The 13,729-nt window shown below is 51.4% G+C and overlaps 1 protein-coding gene across 1 annotated transcript; it reads left to right on the top strand.

Annotated features, from left to right (window-relative positions):
• The first annotated feature begins 10,380 nt into the window (after positions 1-10,380).
• LOC136540500 (transcription factor bHLH96-like) lies at positions 10,381-12,379 on the top strand. The gene is made up of 3 exons (XM_066532508.1): positions 10,381-10,932; positions 11,068-11,529; positions 11,776-12,379. The coding sequence occupies exons 1-3, from the start codon at positions 10,447-10,449 to the stop codon at positions 11,875-11,877; spliced, it is 1,050 nt and encodes a 349-aa protein (XP_066388605.1). The 5' UTR covers positions 10,381-10,446; the 3' UTR covers positions 11,878-12,379.
• Positions 12,380-13,729: the final 1,350 nt, after the last annotated feature.

The following is a 13,729-nucleotide window of genomic DNA, read 5'->3' as shown; positions in this document are numbered from 1 at the left end:
CTCCTCGTCCTCAACTCCGGCAGTCAGGGCATCCGATGGGAGCGGATCCAGGCCTCCAGAGGCCGGATCTGCCATCCGCGGCCCTACTGCCCCCTGTGCTACGTGCTCGTATACGGTGGTCGGCGCTTGGGGATGCGGTCGGATCTAGAGCAGTGCCAGGCAGGATGGTGGCCGAGCCCTGCTAGCTGTGGATCTAGAGTTCCGGTGCGTGGATCTGCCTCCTCACGTTGTGCGCTCGTCGACCCCGCCCGTGGTAGCCAGATGCGTCCGGGTCTCGGCGTTCGGGAGGAGCACCTGGCCGGCCGAGGCCTGCCCACCAGCCTCCGGGTCCGTGGCCACCAGCCCGTCGCCGGGGCCGGGGCTATGGTGACCAGTCGTGGGCCGACGAGGTGGCCACTAGCCCCATGGCCGGGGGCAGGGCTCCCCTGCAGTCGGTGACGGGGTGCTCCTCTATGCCGGATCTGCTGATTCATGGCCCCGGCGACCTCTGTGGGGCGCCAGGGACTTCGGTGGGTGGGCCCGTGCTGCGTTTGGACATGGCCGAGCCACCACTATACGGTGCCCAGCGCCTCCGGGGGTTAATCTTGAAGGCGTCGTCGAAGGATCAGTCCGTCGCGTGGGTCGTTGGGGTCGGTTCTGGGACGAAAGTCCTTCTTGTGCCCTCTTCAACGTTTGTTGGCGTCTGTGGACGTCATTCCCTTCTTCGAGGCTTCGTTGTTGGACACCATCCGTTGGAGCCGCTCCTAGCTTGTACTGTGCCTGCTGTGCTTAAGCTTCTTCTTCGCTTTGGTCTGTCCACCGAGGGTGTTGTTGTTGCCGCAATCGTCATCTTCTTCGCAGCGGCTACCTGGTCGCTTGCGGATGCTGTCATCCTCTTCTTCGTAGTGGCTACCTGATCACTTGCGGATACTGTCATCGTCCTCTTTGCAACGGCTACATGGTTGCTTGCGGATACTGTCGTCTTCTTCTTTGCAGCGCCTACCTGGTCGCTTGTGGATATGCTGAGCTTTCTACCGGTGGATGCTTTGCCACCACGGCTTCACCCCCTCTGTTGGCGACCGTTGAGCGGATGTATTTTCTTTTGCAGGCATAGTCAGTTGGTGTGTTGAGGTGGAGGTCCCCCTTGTTTTTTCTTGCTATTCGTTTGTGTCTTTCGGATTCCACAGGTAATCATAGGATTACCAGTGAGTCCTTTGTAACCGGTACCCGGCCTTTCTTTTGGCCATTCCTCTTAATAAAATACGGGTAAAAGACCCCATTGCGAAAAAAAATCAAAGTGGCATGTTAGTTAGCACTAGACCGAACCAAACAGTACAACTAACCTCGTTCTAAATTATTGATGTCATGGGGAAATTCATTTCTAAGAGGACACACTTGTATATCATGCATGCATGATTCCTGACTTCTTGATTCGAATCCGATCCTGTAACAAAATTAAGCTTTCAACAAGATCGTTGATGATTGATGTCACATTCAGGAACGACCACTGAAATTCCACAGCGGCTAATTCCGTCACCGCCTAATGTTCAAGCAATCAAGCCATTGGTTATTCCTTACTCCCTCCCCGAAGTATAAGGCATGCACATTAAAATTCAAACTTTGTTATTTTCTAAATAAACTGTATTACAAGTGTATAGGTTCATGTATGTACATGCACCTTCAAATAAATACAACACACACTGTATCCACCCCTATAAATACAACACACACTGTATCCAATGAGCGCCTTCAAAAACTTACCCTACAGATCTTAAGATTTACGAAGTCACCATAAACGTCTCACTGACCAACAATTAGCCTAATCATATGAAAAGTTTATAGTGCAAAAGTTGTAACATTTGATATGTATTTAAAAGTAATTTCTAATTAGCAACCTCTTGTTGCCATAAATTACATACTATATGATAAATTAGCAAACAAAGTGTGATCTTAAAAATCGCACCAAGTCATATCGCTCTTTCTATTTGGGAGAAAGAGAATATATAGTTACAACATTGTCTTGGATACGCTCAGTTCTAATTGAGTTTTAATTAAATCTCATTATGCAATGCTATACCGACAAGCATATGACCCATAATAGTCCAGAGGTAAGTAATTTGGGACAGATGTTTTTTTTTAATTCTCGTAGCATCATTTACTCAACGTGGCATGCTAGACTGCTAGTTAGCACTAGACCGAACTGAATAATACTACCGTTTATGGAGAAAAAAAAACATTTCGACCTGACTTCTTTTATTTTATTTTATTTATTTATTTTTGCAAATTTTCGACCTGACTTCTGATGATCCGTATAGTACGGATCTTCTGACAAAAGTTAGGCGTGCAATGAGACCGTTGGCGATTGATGTTATATTCACAAACGACCACATAAATTCTCTCCACAGGCTAGTCCGGTCAGCACGTAACAATAAAGTTACGTATCACGTATCGATATTATGGATACCTAAAGTAAGAAGGTTAGCGTCCATGCTGACTTCCACGGATAAAACAAGACGTATTAAAAAGTCTCGTCCGACTCTAAGGCCACGGGGTCTCACCCAAGGCCGTGGGCTCCGCCTCGTCCGACCTCTTGGATGCAGGCTCCATCTTGCCCGACCCCAAGGACGCGGTTTCCACCTCGTCCGACCCTTTAGGTGCAGGCTCTGTCTCACCCGACCCCAAGGCCGCGGGGGTCTCACCTAAGGCCGCGGGCTCCGTCTCGCCTGACCCTAAGGACGTGGTTTCCACCTCGCCCGACCCTTTGGGTGTGGGCTCCATCTCACCCGACCCCAAGGCCGCGGGGGTCTAACCCAAGACCACGGGCTCCGTCTCTCCCGACCCCTTAGGTGCGGGCTCTATCTCGCCCAACCCCAAGGACACGGTTTCTGTCTCGCCTGACCCCTTGGGTATGGGCTCCGTCTTGCCTGACCCCTAGGCCGCGGGCTCTACCTCGCCCGACCCCTTGGGTGCAGGCTCTGTCTCGCCCGACCCCAAGAGCATGGTTTCCGTCTCGTCCGAGGGGGACCCATACCGCCGCCAATCACTCCAGGTCCAAACGTATGGGCCTGAGTCAAAACTCTGACACCAGGAAAGAGACTAGCATGCCTCGATGTAACCCATGGCCATCATGGACCATACCTAAGGATTCATATCAAGAACAGCGTCGGGCATGCCGGTGATGTTCTACCTAACCCTCGTACGAACGCTGACAGACGTGTTTGTTCACCACAACATCCACCGGGACAGAATGGAACGCCATGACCGGCAGGACAGACGACGTCTGCGCATGGCGTCAGTGATGAACAGGGCCACGACGTGGTGGTCAGATTGTGGCAAAAGTCCGTTAAGACAAAAGGACGAAGGAACTCTTGACTCACCTTGACGCCATCATACGAGGATGTTTTGGGGCCAGCTTGCCCGACTCGGCTGCTCCTCATCGGTATGTTGCCGCTTCGAGCCCTCCCTTGGCTCGGAGGGCTCAGACGAATCAAAACGGTCAGCTCCCACCGACTCTGGAGGTGCCACTGAGGGCTCGGATGGAGCAGGGCGACCTGTTTCCCCCGGCTTTGGGGCCACCGTCAAAGGCCCGGACGAGGTGCGGTGGCCTGGCTCCACCGGTTCTAAGGCCATTATCGAAGGCCCAGACGCGGCGGGGTGGTTCGTTTCTGCTAGCTCCGAGGCACGTCCTCCCTCTCCTGCCTCGTGACATGCCACGAGAAGGGCCCCACCTACGGCGAAGGCGGGTCCTCATCCCCGGTGGCCAGATCATCCCACATGATGGGCGACATGGAGTCATCATCTTCCACCTCCACCTCTTCTTCTGACGAGCCTTGACGTCGCTTCCCTCATTGCAGCTTCGCTCGCTGCTTCGACCGCCGTCTCTTCTCCTCGTCATCCTTCTTCTTCTTCTGTTGTTCATCTATGGCATGGTCCATCGCCCTCATGGCTGCGTGCTCTAGCAGCGGCGCAACGGAGTCCTGGAAGACTAACCCCACCGTTAGCTTGATGAAGCCCACATCCAGCGGCATCATAGGATGCCTCGGGGTTGGGAACATGGTGTCGGCCTCCCTCGTGGCCTCCTTGATGCGCTGTGCAACCTCGTTGTCATAGAGCGACCCCTGGGTGAGCGTCGTCCCAATGAGCTACGCGTCGGGCGTCATCCCGTATAGTGGGAGGACACACGCTGTTAGGGGCACCACCCTCCTCGCGTGATACCCCCTGATGACGCTGGCCCCATAGAGGCCATGGGTCTTTAGGAATGCGATGGCCTTAAGGAGGTCACGCATCCTCTTCTTCTCCTTGACGGGTGGCCCCCACAGTCATGACGGCAGAACCTCTTCGATCAGATGCCCGGAGAAGACATGCAAGGGTGCGGCAGGGTCATCCTTCAAGTAGAACCAATGCAAGTGCTAACCCTTGTTGGATCAGGAGAGTTGGCAGGGCTAGTACTCGGCCACCCACTGCCCCAGAGGCAGATGCCAGTGCATCCCATTGACACTAGGGTCTCCCAGCCTCTCTCCTTCTTCTTCATCAAGGAGATGGAGAAGAAATATCTCTAGAGCTCGAAGTGGGGCACAATCCCTAGGTACCCCTTGCACATCGTGATGAAGGCCACGATGTGCTGGATCCTATTGGGGTTCAAGTGCTGCAGCTCAATCTGATAATGGTGCAGCAGACCCTAAAAGAACGGGTGAGGAGGAACCATGAGTTCACGCTCGTGGAAGAGCACGAAGGAGATGTCATAGCCGTTGGGTGGGGCCGGTGCCTCCTCGTGGCCAGGCACAAGCCACTTCACCGCATCAGTCCTCCCACGGAGAAGACCACGCTTGTCGAGGCCCTCCATGCGCGCATAGGTAACATCAGAGCGATGCCACGAACCATGGAGGATGGAGGTGGCTACGGAGAAGCAAAGGGCTTCGGCGGCGAAGTAGCAAGCACGGCAGATCTAAACGGTGGCGGCGAAGAAACAAAGAAGGTAAGACTGTGGTTTTGGTGTGCAGAAACATGAAGGGGACGTCGCTATTTATAAGGCGGAGCAGGGCCAGAAGGTGAACCGTTCGCCTAGATTCACGTGCCCACTGTGCCACATCATGTAACCTCCCTTCGAAGATCGTGCGCACGCAATCTCTATCAACGCCCTCGAAGGATATGATGGATGACGGTTCGCTCGTTCAATGGGCCAACAGCCGTCGCAAGTAAGGTGGGATACAGAGCTGAAAACACTCCTACGACCCATTTAGGCCTAGGAGTTCGAAGGCTGGCCCTCCGACAGGATCATAGCCGCTCCAAGGCGCCCTTAGAGTGAGGGGTGGAAAGGGATGGGCCAACTAGCGGCTAGTACCTAGGCGCACGAGCGTCGTGGGCATCCTAGCCCATGTTCGAGTCTTGATCAGTTCCTAGTCCATGGTTTTCCTCAAAGAAAGGCAACGAGCCATCGGGACCGGTCGAACAGACCCGAGATCTATATGGATTAACCGCCAAGACTCTAGAGTTGGTCACCAGCTGACCCATGCTAGACCCCCACGAACAGGAAACTAGGGCCCCACTCGGACTAGCCCATTAATAGCTCACCGAGCACCATGTTTGTCCATCAAGGAAAAATATGACACGGCTCAGCCCCTTCGTTTTATCGAAGAAAACACTTGAGGGGCGACGATCACGAAGACGAGCCAACCCTCGACTAGACCCCTGCTACACGTGGGGGCTCAAGAAAAGTTGGACTCGCAAGGAGACCGAACACGCGGTCGCAATATGATGGTGGACCGATGAGATCCTTAGGACTGGAATCAAGAAAAATATTTCTGAGCTCCCGAATTCTACGGTTACATGCCCCCGAGAAGACCGATCGTGACAAAAGGGAACCACCGCCCTACTAGGACACTGACAAGGGCTACAAAAAGAAGGCCAAGGCCCTTAGAGTCCTCCCATCCGAAAAAGCCTCCAAAGGTGTATTCTACTCCTCCGCAGGCTCAGGGGCTACTATTGGGTATCGATATTAGGGATACCTAAAGCAAGGAGGTTAGCATCCACGCTGACTTCCCCGGATAAAGCAAGACATATTAAAAGGTCTCGTCCGATCCCAAGGCCGCGGGCTCCGCCTTGCCTGACCCCTTGGGTGCGGGCTCCGCCTCGCCCGACCCCTTAAGTGTGGGCTCTGTCTCGCCTGGCCCTAAGAACATAGTTTCCACCTCGCTTGACCCCTTGGATGCGGGCTCTGTCTTCCCCGACCCCAAGGCCACAGGGGTCTCACCCAAGGCCGCGGGCTCCGTCTCGCCCGACTCCTTGGGTGTAGGCTCCGTCTCGCCCAACCCTAAGGACGTGGTTTCCACCTCGCCCGACCCCTTGGGTGCGGGCTCTGTCTCACCCGACCCCAAGGCCACGGGGGTCTCACCCAAGGCCGCGGGCTCCGTCTCGCCCGACCCCTTGGGTGTAGGCTCCGTCTCGCCCAACCCCAAGGACGTGGTTTCCACCTCACCCGACCCCAAGGCCGCGGGGGTCTCACCCAAGGCCGCGGGCTCCGTCTCGCCCGACCCCAAGGACGCGGTTTCTGTCTCGTCCGATGGGGACCCATACCGCCGCCAACCACTCCTGGTCAAAGCGTATGGGCCTGGGTCAAAACTTTGAAAACAGGGAAGAGATTAGCACGCCTCGATGTAACCCGTGGCCATGATGGGCCATACCTGAAGATTCACATCAAGAACAGCGTCAGTCGTGCCGGTGCTGTTCTGCCTAACCCTCGTACGAACGCTGACAGGCGTGTCAGTTCACCACGACGTACGCCGGGACAGAATGGAACGCCATGACTGGCAGACGACGCCTGCGCATGGCGTCATTGACGAACAGGGCCGCGACGTGGAGCCGTCCCTGTTGACGTCTACAGGGTCAGCGGGACCCACATGAAGAGAAAAAAGGACCCCGCGATCCTGGAAGCCTTTTTCTCTCTCGTTCTTCTCCTTTTCCGACACTAGGACGTAGGGACGTTCCGCCCGAACCAGTATAAACCCTTGTGTCCTCCGAGCACACCATCCGAGTCAGACGCGCAAATATAAATTTCCTCGTTGGTGGTCCGAAAACAACGACACTACGTACTCTATATTCGTTTGCGACATTGTTTCGCGTTTGCATATGCTTAGTTCTAACTGAAATTCGGTTAATCTGACTACTATGAAATATACATACAGGCATGTGACCCCAAACAAGCCAGTTATACAACAGACCGAGATGGGAGGATTCTTTTTTCACTCGTGATCATTCTGTCAATCAGTCTGTTCGCTTGTTGGTTTCAGCTAGGGTTTATCAGCCAGCCAACGATGTTTTTCTCTCACAACAAACTAGCACTAGATAGGGTTATCAGCCCAAAAACTAACAAGCGAACATGCCGAATAATAATGGATTGTATAACCCATTGCCCCGAGAAAAGAAATTAGTTTGACCTCGATCAGGGCATGAAAAGCGACACATCAATACACTGCTAACATGTATTGCCAAACTGACAGTCTGTCCAGACAAAAGCAATTCCATCTCAGGAAAAAAGTAATACTAATGAAGCTAGAATCAGAAGTGGTAGATTAGTTATTGATGTCCGTACAGTTTTAGTAATACAAAACATTTCAGTCTCCATCTGTAGGGATTCTCCATGGACGAGCAAGCATCCAAACATGGCCATTACCACCTCCAGAGGACCACCATGTAAAACAGTAGCACATCACAATCTGAACTGTCACAGTATTTTTCTTATCACTTTGTTTTTGTCTCACCACATACAAATGGACGAAAACAGAAGAATTGTTTGGGGAATAAACTAGCAGTAGTAGGGTAATTACTTATTAGAATCCTCGCGTGCAATGGCAGCCGGAAAGGGATTAAGAAAGAAGAAAATACTAGCTAGGCGTAGAACTATTTTCTCGATCGGGGCCTGAAGAACAGAACAAATGCGTTGCGACAATCCGGTGTTCTGCCCACGGTTTCAATGGCATGTGGGAAATATTCCCGGTGAGCGGTTTCAGTTCTCCCTTGGACTGGATCTAACGTGTGCACATCAACAATTAACAGATTGCAGGGAACATTTGTTCTTATTCCCCAGACCATACGTCAGGAACAGTGTCAAGTAGTTGTCTTTCATATAGTATTAGACATACTAAGTTTTAATGATTGAGGCAACTTGTCAGCAATTTTCTTGGGAGCACTACAAATGGCTGTTGTGCCCCGTCTTTCTACTATATATCATTCAGAAACAACAGAAACAAGCACACGTCGTCCTAGTATTTTATGTGCAGAAAAACGAGATGTTCGGTCTCAAACTTGTTTTTTTTCTGTCCGTGCATGCATGACACTTTCTTCAAAAAGCGCAGTTCAGACATCTAAAAGTACATTTGTGTTTACGAGTGCAGCCCAATGCAAAGTAGTACGGAGTATATACTTATACCGTACGTAGGTAATTAGGTTCATGAAACATCAACTTTCCTGATGATCTGAAACGAGAGAGAAAAGCAACAAAGAGCAATTTTTTTACTCATCTGGACTAGACAGAGAGAAAAGAAGAGATCAAAAGTGACAGCCAGATTCGGTCAGTCAGAGAAACTTTATGCATGCACCTTTCGCTTTCCTTTTTCTGTTACTGACACGGCTATTTCTGCTCTCCGTTCATTCCGGGGAGCACGTTGAGGGTGAGCTGTGCGTGAAAACGTCGTTCTTCGGCTCTTCACTGTACAATACAGTACCAAGCTGAATCTCCGTACCCTCTTCTTGAACTTGGGAGATGTGTGTCCTTACTCCTTAGGTACTCCCGTGCTAGTACTAAAAAAAATGACCTCGTCTATCAAGAAAAAAAATGACCTTTAAATTGTTTTTAAGAATCAAACAAATTAGTAATGGGTAGAACATGTGGTCATCTAGCTAGCTAGGTTTACAGCTTTTATAACGTAAAAAAATATGCGACGAGAACATAAATAAAAAAAAAGAAATTACCATGACAATAGTTATTACGGATGCAACTGTTATCCATAGCCCTCAAATGTTCGTATGTTCATTTATCATTTTGTCGTTTTTTTTTTTTCTCTCCATAGTTTTGGTTTGCAACTTCGAACTTACAAGAAGGATGATGCTTACATGCTCTGTCCATCCACATATCTATATACCTGCTATCTAACATAAAAGTGAGATAATTTCTCTTACCAAATTTTTGCCTTTCACTCTCTTTTGAATCCATTTGTCCTCTACTCACTTGAGTATATATAACAATTAATATTGTTCGGTAGTAGTTTACAATGAATTAGAGATAATATTGTTCAGTATACATAATTGGTTTACTCTGCAGTCTATAACCCAACTCATGCCCCGTGTTTATAGGAGTTATAACTGCGTGTATCTAGTCACAATATAGAATTCAATTCTAAGATATATTAGAACAGACAAGGTAAGTTGTACGTACTAGATGCATTGGTAACACGGTATCATGTAACCCACGGTATCACCTGAGTTATCAGTCTTGGATCAATCGGGCCACCATGGCGCACAACATAAATTGAGAACCTTTTTCTTCCCCTTTATAGTTCCCTGTTATCCCTGTCCTGTAATCCTGTACCTCAGGGCTTTTTAATAAAAATTTTCAGTAGGGGCTCCTTACCCCTCCTGTTCTTTCAAAAAAACATAAATTGAGAGTTGAGGGTCTCGAGACCGTTGTCTCCGCTCTCCGGAGAAGAGAGCAAGAGAGCTCGATTCACGCCATAAGTTACCTAAATCCTCACGGCCGAAAGTCACGTACTCGTAGAAGATGGTTCCACTGGAAAATACTAGTACTGCCCGCGATCATAGTCGAGCCTTTGCAGAAACAACGACAGGAAAGAGACGTCGAAACAACGGCTGGGAAGAGCGCGAATACTAAACCTTGTGAAGTGGACGATCATCACATGGCCTTGAGTGTTCGCGCTCTTCCCTTCGCAGTGCGCCAGCACCCCGGTCGCCCGGCCTCGAAGCAGTGATGGTCCAGATTCGAGACACAGAGACAGACGACGATCGCCTGCGCTGCGACTGCGAGCCTGGCGTCCCGCGTCCCCCACCCACTCCGGCCTCTCAATCCCATGGACATGGTGGTATTGCCACGCTGCTCCGGCCACCGTGCTCGCAGAATCTCTCGATACGCGCGCCAAATCGCCCGCCGGCTCCACGCAACACAGCCCACCAGCCCCGTAGTCCTTTGGCGCATTGCATTGCACTGCTACGGAATGGAAAATCATTGCCCCGTCCATCCCCCTACGCACAAAAGCTCGGCGCGCGACGTGGCCCTGGCCCGGGCCCGCTCGGTGCCGCTTACGTGTCCGCCTCGCTCACCTCACCCCGATCCCACCCGCCTTATAAAGCGAGCGCCCGGGCACACACCTCCCCCCTCACACCACACGCCTGTGACGGTGAGCCGTTCGCCCGCGTCCATCCATCCATCCATCCGTCACACACGCACACCAGCCCGCAATGGCGCTGGAGGCCGTGGTGTTGTCCCAGCCCCAGCTGGCGGCGGGCCACTTCGGCTACGGCCGCGGGGACTCGCCGTACGCGCTGCCGTGGTCGTGCGACCTGCAGCTGCAGGGAGGAGGAGGAGGAGCAGGGTTTGGCGATCTCTGCGCCGCCGCGGGGGAGTGGGACCACGACCTCGACACCTGGGCCGCGCCCACCGTGGCCGCCGTGGGGGACGACTGGGACTGGGAGGCGCTCTCCCGGGACCAGTCCTCCGACGCCTCCACGGACCACGGCAGCAGGAAGGCAGCGGCGCCCGAGCCGGCAGCTGCGGCGGCGGCGCCGGGGAGGAGGAAGCGGAGGCGCACCAAGGTCGTCAAGAACAAGGAGGAGATCGAGAGCCAGCGGATGACCCACATTGCCGTCGAGCGCAACCGCCGCCGCCAGATGAACGAGTACCTCGCCGTGCTCCGCTCCCTCATGCCGCCGTCCTACGCGCACAGGGTACGTACCTACGTGCAGACGTGCAGTAAATAAACCTCTGTCTTTTTGGAGTAGTATAAGTCCGTATTCCTAGTTCGTTGCTATGTTTGGCAATGTGATAACAGCTGTGTTTGATCTTTCTTTTACACTGGACAGGGTGACCAAGCATCCATCGTCGGTGGCGCAATCAACTACGTGAGGGAGCTGGAGCAACTGCTCCAATCGCTGGAGGTCCAAAAGAGCATCAAGAGCCGGGGGTCATCAGGCAGCACGGACACCGGCAGCTCCCCGTTCGCCGGCTTCTTCAGCTTCCCACAGTACTCCACCACCACCTCGGGCCTCGGCGGCTGCTCAGGCAACACGAGCAACGGAGGGAACTGCAGCGACGCCGCGGCCGCATCAGCAGGATCCGCGGAGACCGGCCGGCGGCCCGCGGCTGCGGTCGCGGACATCGAGGTGACCATGGTGGAAGGCCACGCCAGCCTCAAGGTGCTCGCGCGCCGGTGGCCCAAGCAGCTCCTGAAGCTCGTCGCGGGGCTGCACCAGCTGCGCATCCCGCCGCTGCACCTCAACGTGACCACCGTCGACGCCATGGTCCTCTACACCTTCAGCCTCAAGGTAATAACCATAAATATTTTTTTTTGAAACAAATCCGAAGAACTGCCGATTATATACTTATTAAAAAAAATCCATACTGGGTAAATACAACAATGCATCAAAGATCCCAAAGGGGGAAGGGGCAAGCATAAATAAACACAAACTTTTAGCTCTCCGGCCGGAACTACTACAAGTTAGTTTAAGCCGGTAGGGACAAACCGGCGGTGTCAATTACAGATAATGATCGTTTTCGCGTTTGGACGGCAGGTAGAGGATGACTCCAAGATGGGCTCTGTTGAAGATATAGCCACCGCTGTGCATGAGATTCTCAGCAGCATACAGCAGCAGGAGGAGACCGCCGTCATGTGAAACTCTGCACTGCATGCATATATCTGCACTACTGCATGCCCGGCACTGCACTGCCCTCCTGGCTGCCAATGGAATCCATTGCCTGTACATGTGACTCTGATTGCACGCACCCTAGGCACCTGAGCCATGCAGCATTACTGTCCAATCCAATCCATGCCATGGTCACAAGAATATGCTAAGAAAATCTAGGCTGTAATCTAAGCACCTCCTTTTTGGGAATGAGAGCACTTGTAGATTATTCACAGATACTAAGGTCTGGTTTAGTTCCTAAAAATTTTCACCCTAAACTATCATATCGAATCTTACGGCACATGTATGGAGTATTAAATATAGACGAAAAAAACTAATTGCACAGTTTGATTGGAAATCGCGAGACGAATGTTTTAAGACTAATTAGCCCATGATTAGCCATAAGTGCTACAGTATCTAACATGCGCTAATGATGGATTAATTATGCTTAATAAATTCATCTCGCAGTTTCCAGGCGAGCTATGCAATTAGTTTTTTTTATTAGTATCCGAAAACTCCTTCCGACCTCCCGGAAACATCCGATGTGACATCCAAAAATTTTCATTTCGCGAACTAAACACAGCCTAAGTACAAATTTGCCTGAACTCTACCACTGCTTATTATACCGTTGGCATTAACAGGCCGGTCTCGGCCGGTGATCTATGATGTGTCTACTGTACGTATCCGTAGCTGGTACGTACAATACTACTTCATCCGGAAATGCGTTAACTTCACTGCGGTAGTCGATCGTTTCCTTGTTCTGCCTCTGCCTCTCATCAGGTAGCTAGACTGTGAATGTTTCAGTGGGAAAAAAATGTTCTGCGAACAAAATGCGCAGTCGATCGAGGTGCCAGCGTACACGGACAGCATCAGTGACCCTGTGCTAGGGGCGAGACCGCTAGAGATTCCATTGACTGTGAAACAGTACTGCCTGCGATTGGAGTGCGCGCGCGCGCGCTCGTGTCTGTCTGTCTGCATGTCCGAAGGACACAAGGACACGACGCCAGTGTAGTCCCGTGTCTGAATTTCAGAGACGTACGGCTGTGTTTAGTTGGAGGAAAAGTTAAAATTTGGGTAACGTAGCATTTTCGTTTGTATTTGATAAATAATGTTCAATCATGAATTAATTAGGCTCAAAACGTTCATCTCGCGATTTTCAACCAAACTGTGCAATTAGTTTTTTTTCGTCTACATTTACTGCTCTATGCACGTATCGTAAGATTTGATGTGATGGATGCTGTAGCACTTTTTTTAGAACTAAACACGCGGCGCCATGCAAGCAAACTGTACTGCCTCAACTATACACTCTCTGTCTCAGATGAAAATTTGAAAATGCCTTGCAGATCAATCAGCAATCCTGCAGTACGTGGTTGAAACTTCATTTCAGGCACAGACCATTTGAGCCGACCCGGAAAAATAGCTGAACCGTACACGTGTTACCTGACTGACACTCGGAGCAACCGAGCAGAGAATGCACTCGATTGTTTTGTTGCCCGTTTCGGCCAGGTGTTTCTGGAATCTAATGGTGATGGGACGAATACGGGCCATGTTTGGACGATTAGTTTTGTAATAAATCTGGCTTATAAGATTAAAGAATGCTACTTACTACACAAGTGTTCCAAACGTAGCAGGTACGACGTACGTATCAATGCAGTATGCGCAGGAGCTGATGGGTTTGCCACGTGGATCAGTAGCTCATGCGGACTGAAAACCTTCGCCCCCTGGAACTCTCAAGAGAACGAAGTTTTCTCCTTTTCTTCGTACGCCACCTTGGGTTTGTAGGGCGGTTTTAGGGGGTTTGTAGGGGTGGTTTGGGCAGCCGCTCTTACTAAACCGTCTCTAC

This window comes from Miscanthus floridulus, chromosome 2, assembly GCF_019320115.1.
Source record: "Miscanthus floridulus cultivar M001 chromosome 2, ASM1932011v1, whole genome shotgun sequence".
Lineage (NCBI taxonomy): Eukaryota > Viridiplantae > Streptophyta > Magnoliopsida > Poales > Poaceae > Miscanthus > Miscanthus floridulus.
The sequence above is the reverse complement of the archived record's forward strand: the minus strand, read 5'-3'. Positions and strand labels throughout refer to the sequence as shown.